We start from the raw sequence: 9,183 nt of genomic DNA on the forward strand, positions 1-9,183 counted from the left end.
CAGACAGACAGACAGACAGACAGACAGATATTGCATACTGCACTACCAACTGCTAAGTCATGGTTATCTCTCTTGTTTTCTATATATCAAAATTGTGGAGAAGTAATTTAGAGTCAGTACCTTTGTGACACATTATAAATTAGCCCTGCACTATGCTCTGCTATATTTGCAATGTGTATTACTGTATCCTTTCCATTTTATTTGATCTATCCATAGATCATATCCAGCATTGGAAAGAAATTCAATATTTGTGGAGGTAGTCAAAGAAGGCTATGATGGGCTTGTCCTGGAAAAACTAGTTCATCCTTACTGAATTTGAAATCATACAGCAAATGTGGCAGCTTATGGATTACATAATTCTATGGGGTTATTTTAAGGAATGCCAAGCTAATAAACAGCTTGATATTGTTATTCCTTAACAATATATGGAGTTTGATCCATAGATGTGACAATACCTGTATGTGGATATGTACACTATTTTAAAATAATATACTTAGGAAGGAATTCTTATGCTAATAAAAATTAGTCTGCAAATTTATTGACACCACATGAAGAAACTAGTTTCCTGCCCTAAACTAACTTTATGATAAAGGGTTTCATTAGGTAAGAATTGTATTAAGCTTGCGAATAAGTGGATTTGATTTTAAACAAGAACACCATTTCTGGCTCTCTGAAGCCTTTGTAACATGACAGAAGGGAGATGTTTTTAAATACACTGGTAGAACAACTTTCATTCTCTGAAGAACATACAGATCAATGCCAAAACCACATTACTTATTTTTAATCCAATCCAATATCCTTCTTGATCGTATAATTCCTGAACCTTTTTCAACATGTCTTCAATATAAAATTGCCATTCATTTAATAAATAATTGCCTTTATTGCATAGCAGATTTAATCATGCATTTTTGTTCATTTGGACTTTGCTGCTTTGATATCCAGTTGCCACTGACATAAAGACTGCAAGTGCAAACATCCCCAGCTCCTTAATTTTCCACTCCAAAATAGCCACATGAGACTCAGAGAAAATTAAAATAAATTATACATTTATTATATTATCATACAGGTCTCCATAGGATGTCATCAGTAAAGTCAAAATAATGGCCCGAAAGTTCAAACTCTGATCATACTGGTTTCAATCTTGACATGATTAATACTGAGATTTTAATCAGTGTTAAAACTAACATAATACTAAGATTTTAATTAATTTAAAGAGTGGTATTTTCATATCTTTAGAACCCAACATGAATGAATCCATGGAGTTAGACCAAGTCTACTTTATATTTTTAAATTATCCTTTATCAGAAAAGCCAAGGTGCCATGACTATTGCATATAACCAATGGTCCATAAAATTATCATTTTGCCAGACTGAACTTTTCATTGCATGAGCTGGCTGTAGTAGCCTTATCGAGTTTAAGGATTAAGTATGCTTTGAAAAAAGGACTGTGAGTCATCTGGATGGACATATATTTCTTGACTGTTATGCATATTCTGCATAACATAATTTTATGCAGAATTTTTGTTTTGGCCCTAACTCTGCATTTCTTCCAGAATAATTATTTTTGAAATGTAGACATGGATCAAAAAGTTCTAGACAAATCAGACTTCCATTTCACTATGGAACCTTCCATATTCATCTTCAGACTTTAGGGAATTGATAAAAACATGACAAAAAGCAGAAATAATCACCAACTTAGAGAAAATGAGCAGAGAGTTGCCACTAAAAAAAAAATCTCTGGAATCAAACTATAATTACTATGCCTTCCTAAATAAAAAGTCTCCAGCAGCATTTCATCTTACTGACTTTAAACCTGCTTTCTACTGAAAGATTAAAATAGAGTGTAAAATTATCATGTCCTTCACTTTAAACTGAAATGAGTTTTAAGTTGAAATACAGCACATATAGTCATAAATGAATAGATGGTCCATTTCAAAGTAAAATGTTGGTGATGCATGTACCACTTTGAAATACACATTACTCCTTGCTAGAATTCATTACTAGAAAGCAACAGTAGGTCAGAAAAGTTTGAATAACTTAAGAGAACTTGCTTTCATAAAACAATAATTTTTTTCTTACAATCTCAAGATTCACAATACAGATGGTTCTCGGCTTACAACCACAATTGAATCCAAAATTTCTGTTGCTAAGTGAGACAACTGTTAGGTGACTTTTGCCCTATTTTATGACATTTTCTTGTCACAGTACTTAAGTGAATTCTTTCAGCTGTTATATTAGTAACACAGTTGTTAAGTGAATCTGGCTTCCCCATTTACTCTGCTTGTCAGAAGGTCGCAAAAGATAATCACATGAACCTGGAATCTTGCAACAGTCATAAATATGAATCAGTTGCCAAGTGTCTGAATTTTGATCACATGGCTATGGGGATGCTGCAATGGTCGTAAAAAAAAGTCTCTTTTTCCAGTGCCATTGTAACTTCAACAAACAGTCACTAAATGAACTGTTGTAAGTTGAGGACTACCTGTATAGAGATGAAGTAAGGCAATATTATTTGGCTGTTATTAACAGATGAGGTCTACAGTTACATGTATGAACTTTTTCTAACAAATATGTATGAAACATAATTAACTTTTTCCATTAGAGTAACAAATTGTATCACACAGTTTTAAATTCTCAGGATATGTATCTCTTAATTATTTACCAAAATTCCAACTATGTATCTTATCTCATTTCTTTAGCCCACTTTTAATCCAAGCAGCAAACATTAAAGAAGTGACTGTTCACAAGGTAAACGGAATACATCAAAGTTTCCAGAATGTTACAGCTCCCAATTTATTTTTTATTTAAGATTTTTTATGATTTAAAATATCTTGCCCTCAATTCGATGTACTTTTTTTCAGGTTAAATTTCATTTTACGATATAGGGAACCCATTTGCTTTTATATTTCCACAAAAGCAGCAATTAGAATTTATTTTATTTTCTGATGTGGCACCTATTCTTTTGAAGAGCATACCATCTGAAATTAGATTTCCCCCATCTCCACTGGCCTTTTCTCTACTGGAAAAGTTTTAAGAATGTTGGTTCTCCCAGATATGATGGTCAGGAGATTAGTTGGGCCACGAGGTGTTGTTAATTCACTGTTGATAGATTTATCCTCAGTTCCTTTGCTGATGGTAGTTTTTTGCTTTTCGTTATTTGTCATTTACTGTATATTTATGTATTCAACCGGCTGCTCAGAGTTATTGTTTCAAGATAAGTGGCCATATAAAACAAAAGAATCAGTCACTTAATAAAGTATTAGATTCATATCCTACATTTTGTTCAGGAAATTGAACTACCATCTGTGGTGCTCCATCCTTCCATATTTCTTTGAAACAATAACCCTATGAGAAGGGTTGGACTGAGAGAGAATGACTGGTTCCCAAGATACGATCAAGACTATAATATTTTAAAGAATTATTATTATTAATATTATAAACATGTGCAGCTAAAAAGCACCACCTCACATTTTCTGACACAATATTAGTTAGAACACATACATTCAATTTGTTTCAAAACACTGGGCTACATTTACTTAACTGCAATGTAATTAGAAAACATAGAAGCAATCAGTCAAAAGGTCTTCAACTGGGCAAGAACCTTATTGCATACAGTAGAAAATGACCATCAATTTTAAGCATTTATTGCTTGCATATTGTCAAAAAGACAGATGCACATCCAAAGCACTGGCTAATACATGACATTCTCTCTGACAGGTAAAGTGAATATTTGCACCTGCATTTTGAAGCTATCACACAAAGTTGAAACGGTGCCAAGGAATTGGGAGAATAAACTCTTCCATCTGCTATCTCTGCAGCAAAAATGCTGCTCTACTCCAATCTCTTTCCAATTTCTTGACAAAAATTTGCTGTTTCCTAATGGAAATACCAAGCAACTAAATATAGAGCACTTCTTGATCATTCAGGCCTAAGCATCAGCCTGTTTCAGTTTTTCACCTTGATCCTCCTCTAGGCAACCCCAACCCACTGGAAAAACATCAACTGCATTGTTCTTTTCAAAATTAATTAAGGCAATCAAATGGAAGCATACTTGTAGTTACAGAAAATGAATGATGATTGTATTGATTAAATTGTAAGATAGCTTTTGAATGCATAGTTATAATATACGGTATCTAGTATGCCCAATATTGTAACTAATGTTCTTTGGATGAATTATCAAATTATTTAAAACAGTAAAATTTTCCCTAAAACATTTTTTAAAAATGCAGAAAAATGGAATAAATTGCGCAGGAAACAGAAAAACCATTATTCTAGGTTGAATATTTAAACTGAGAATAAACTGATTTAAAGTGTCTGGTTTTCCATTGCTTTCTCCTCCTTTGTTACTTATGTTGCTTGAAAAACTTGTCTGAGAAACTGCAGGCTTTCCTAAATAATCTAAGACAGATTTATACAATCTCCCAACCTGATTTTGATGGCATCTATAGGACTGCAGGATCACAACAGTAAAATTCAGCAGCAAAACAACAATTTTCAGCAACTTGCTTGGACTAAAATAAGGGCTAAAATAAGTGCAGTTTTTTTGCAATTTTTAAAAGCTCATTTTCAACTCCTCCAGGGTCACTTTTTCATCTTTTTGTTATGGATATCCACATGGTATGATCAAAGTCATAGCATTATGTCTGGTGACTCCTGTATTATTATTTCCAACCAACAATCTGCAGGAATCATAACTGTTCACTGACATTACCAGGGTTGCAAGGAGTGCCCATGGATCATGAGTTTCCATAGCATAACATGCTGATCAGCACCAGAATGCCTAGAAATTGCAGATACTTCCTTTTATTAATTATTGGAGTTCCGTGAAATTTTGTTACCCTCATGAAAGTTGTCAGCAATCTTGTAATATTGTTAGCAAATTTTTTTACAATGTCACTCAAGAGTTAGAAGAAGTTGCCAAACCCTGATTTAGCATTACATGAACAAGCCAAAATGCATCTTGTGTTTCTGGGTTTCTCCCTGTTCTTTTTACTGAACATAGCCAAGAATGAGATGGGAACTTTGCTTTAAACTTTGCCACATGACTTGGAGTAATAAATTGTGGTTAACCTTAATCAGGGGCTATTTAAAACATCTTTTCCCAATATGATATGATCTGCTTTCCCAGTGTTATACTCTCTATGGTGTTGGGAATACAGATTATTTTGCATTAATACAAGTTGCATTGTACATTATAAATTATACTACAATAGTAAATTGTAATACAATTTCTCTCACACAAATAATCCCTGAGAATTCTGGGAATTACAGTCTCAATATACATAGAACACATCTGGTTACGGAAAGCTGATGTAATGGAATGTGCACCTGGAGAAGGGGGGAGGGGTAATTCCCACAAGAGCAGCGCAATTTCCCAGGGAGGAGGTAGTACATTCCAGAAAGAATCTCAAATTAAAGAACTGTACAGTCCCAAGCTTGACTGGGGAGGGAGGAAGAAGTTCAGGGTAGTCACACCTCAAAAGCTCTAAGGTTGGAGAGACTAACCTCTATTAGGGTAGAGGGTTATAGTTTTAGTCTGGTAAGAATCTATTCAGTAGGGATAAGCAAATAAAGAACTGGACTTGACTGGATTTCACTGTGTCATCTTTGGGTTTGTTCATGTCAGCAGATTTGGCTCCAGATGAATACATGGAGGTGTTCATATTATTTTCTTGGCAACAATAAGTTTTACTTTCATGTGAGAAGGCAGCAATAGGAATGTGTGTGTGTGTGAGAGAGAGAGAGAGAGAGAGAGAGAGAGAGAGAGAGAGAGAGAGAGAGAGAGAGAGAGAGAGAGAGACGGAGTATAGAGATGAGAGAGAGAGAGAGTTACCACTGTCTTTCTCCATTTTTTTTTTACTTTCCCATTTAGCATATGGTCTCATTTTCCATGCAGGTACACACTAGACCTGACCTGTTTAGCTTTTTTTGAAAGTTGTGTGATGGTATGTGAGAAAGAACTTGAAAAACAAAGAGATTCTGCCTAAGGAATAGTCAGATAATTGGGGACATAGCCCATAGTTGCAGTCTCCTTTAGCAAACTCAATACAAAAGTCACTTTGGTGCAATGTGGGAAACTCCACTGGCCATAAACATTTTATATTGAGCAGTGAATGCCCAGATTTGATTCTGGTCACCTCTCCAGGTTCAATCTCCCATGGGAACACAAGAATATTAGCTAAGCTACCATCTGTTGAACTGCCGCAGGTTGAGACAAATTCTGCCAGCTGTTGCAGTTGTATCATGGCAGTCTGCAAATTGGTCACCTGTGCATTCACTTGCTGCTGGCATTGCAACAACATAGCAATTGGATCTTCAGCAGATAGTGGAATTCATTGAGGATCAGAGGCCATTCCTGAAACTCCTTTCAGAAGAGATTATGAGATTGCAAGATTGATGCCAGCCTTTCCAGATAAACCAAGAGGAAACAGAACTAAATGAGCTACTCTACTTTACTGTAAGGCTATGCTGACAGTCTCCTGTGGTCTCTTTTACAGTGTGAGAAATTAAGGAGGATCTCTCCTCACCTTCTTTCTCCACTTATTATGTAATCCCCGTAGGTTATGTACTCTCTTATCTGCCATTCCCCAGGCAGCATCTCTTTGCCCTATTTCTTAGGATCTTTCTCACATACCATCACCATTACGTGCTGCTGCCTAGCTTATGTTGTGAATATTAATTTAAATTACTGAATTATGAAAATAATTGGAAAAATTATATGGAAATTATATATCTTAACTACTGCACAGCAAAATATTTGTCAAAGTATGTCAAAATAATCTGAATAGCAATTTTGTTTGATAGATCTACCTCTGGTTCAAAAATTTTACTCAGAACATGCTTATTAATATGTCCACATCAAACTGGAATGGACTGCTTCAAGTTTCAGTTATGGGTCCTGAACTCTGCACTTACAATGACTTGGATGAAAACCTACTAAATCTGCAAATGCACAGGGCTTACAAGTTCTAATTAATATTTTTACTTCAAAGTCTTTTTGATTAATTTAGAGTTAGAGGACACATTTCAAAGTGTCATTCTGCCCTTTGTTCTCCTGATTTATTTAATTTTACAAGAGCTTATAAACTACTCTGGTCAGAAGCATCACTGATGGACCTATAAATCCTGTAAATAGACTTATGTCATGTACACTTGTCTCTTGCAAACTAAATCTGAACTAATTCTAACAAAAAAAAAACTTGAATTAATTTTTTAGACTTACTTTGATAGTATAAATTCTAGGCCTGTGCAATATTCACAGTGTTTCTCACATAGCAGCCTTCTTAGAGCAATTGCATCTTTTCCTTGGGTCACAATGTACAACTGTGTACAGGGTGTGTACACACACACACTGAGGCACTCTTTCCCTTTGATTTTAAGATCTGCACAATCCTAAAATCATTCAGTTTAACTTTCAATGTAATCCTATGTAAGCTTAGAATGAAATAGTCATTCAACGGGGTTGATTATTTTTCAAAAGTATTTAGAATTGCAAACTTAAAACCACACAATATTATGTGGGCCTATTTAAAAGAAAATGGTGTTTAGTTCCTTGAATTAAATGTATAAAGGACTGAAGATTGAATAAATTAAAAAGTTAGTTTCAAATAGGTTTCTGAGTATCAAAATCTTCTTTTAAAGTCACTTAAAAACTAAGCCCTCAAATACATTCCAGATGAGAGGAAAACATAAGCATTTTATATTCAAAATGAGATCATGGATGCCTCTGTAATTCAAAGAAACACAGATTTCTGTAGAAGTTTAATGCTTTTACAGAACATGCTGTTTGGAAGTTAGGAAAAGCATTGCCAATCATTGATTAGAGGCACTTGAGAAAGCTTTCAATGAGCACCCAGAGGTCTTCCAGGATTGCTTTTAGGTAGAACAAATGTATATTGCTGCCAAATCCAACTCCATCTTGCTGAAAATGCATATTTCTGTATAGGTGGTCACATTTCCACAAGAGACACAAACAGGCTCTCTCACACACACACACACACATTCAGGCTCAACAACTCTCTCATCTGAAGGTTTATTCTTTCCCAATAGTATCCCTGCCATGAAATTCCAAAGTTCAATCGTGATTTTTAAAAAATATCCCCATTAAATGCATTTCTCCAGATACATGGAGACTCTAGTATTCCTAACCCCAAGATTGCAGCAGGGGGAAGGGGGGGCTTGACAGTGCAGTCTCAATTCATCCAGAGAACAACACCTGGCTTGGGGGGGGGGGGGGCTGACCTCGGATCGCTGGTGAATAAATGGCTACATTCCCTCCCCGCGTGCTGCAATTTCTATGCACGGCGCATCAGGCGCGGAGTCGCGTTTTGGAAGAGTCCGCCGGCGCCGCCGCCTCCCAAGCGCCCGTCTCCGAGCAACAGAAAAATCCCTAAGAGCAGGCGGGCCTCTAGCTGCCTATCCGCCGCTGGCGTCGCTTACCTGCTTCCCAACAGAGCTATGGCCGATGCGAGTGTCGAGCAGGTCGTGAGGAGTTTCGTTGCCTTCACTGGCACTATAGAGGAGCCGAAAAGGGACGCTCTTCTGTCTTTCCCTGAAGCGATCCGCAGCCTTTCTCTCCATCTCAGTCAACAAGGTGTCTCCTGGGGGTGGGGAGGGGGGGGAGACGGTAGCGGTCAACCAATTCCAGCAGGAAGGGTTCGGTTCATAACGACGACCCTCGGTTACGGGGCGCGGGTGGAAAATGAGGCAGTTGCTTTCCACTTCGGAGACAGAAAGCAAAGGCCAACTCCATCTTACATACATACAGTGTGTGTACGTGTGCGATATTTGCCAGGAGCTTCTTTCCCACATGCGCGCACAGCACACAGCTAACCCTGGTTCCTCTCTCCCGGGCCGGCGCCTGGGATGCTGCACACTGCAGCGCCGAGAGTCACCTAACCTCGAAGACGAGCTCCTGGCAAGGCGAGCTCTTCCCCAGCAGGTCCAGCAAACAGCGGCAGCCCTTTCCCAGTGGCCGCTGCCGGGCGAAGGTAAGGAGGTTCTTACCTGCGCGGCCGCAGAGAGCTTTCGACAGCATTCCGACGGTCCAGAGCATCAAGGAGAGCAGAGGAGTCGCGATGTGCATGGCTGCCTCTTGGGAGAAGTGGCGGGAGAGGATGGTGAGCTGCCCGCGAGAAGCGAGGATCACAAGGCGATTTGCGAGAGGGAGAGGAAGGGCGCTCCT

General features: G+C 37.7%; 1 protein-coding gene across 1 annotated transcript in view; it reads right to left on the reverse strand.

Moving 5' to 3' along the window:
* The window catches only part of ADAM22 (ADAM metallopeptidase domain 22), a 166,158-nt gene extending 157,576 nt beyond the window's left edge, over nt 1-8,582 (reverse strand). The window contains exon 1 of the mRNA XM_029283186.1: nt 8,439-8,582. Coding sequence (XP_029139019.1) covers nt 8,439-8,579 — 141 coding nt within the window. The 5' untranslated portion in view covers nt 8,580-8,582. The remainder of the gene's footprint in view (nt 1-8,438) is intronic.
* Between the last annotated feature and the right edge of the window lie 601 nt (nt 8,583-9,183).

This window comes from Protobothrops mucrosquamatus, unplaced genomic scaffold, assembly GCF_001527695.2.
Source record: "Protobothrops mucrosquamatus isolate PMUCROS unplaced genomic scaffold, P.Mucros_1.0 scaffold33, whole genome shotgun sequence".
In the NCBI taxonomy this organism is placed as follows: domain Eukaryota; kingdom Metazoa; phylum Chordata; class Lepidosauria; order Squamata; family Viperidae; genus Protobothrops; species Protobothrops mucrosquamatus.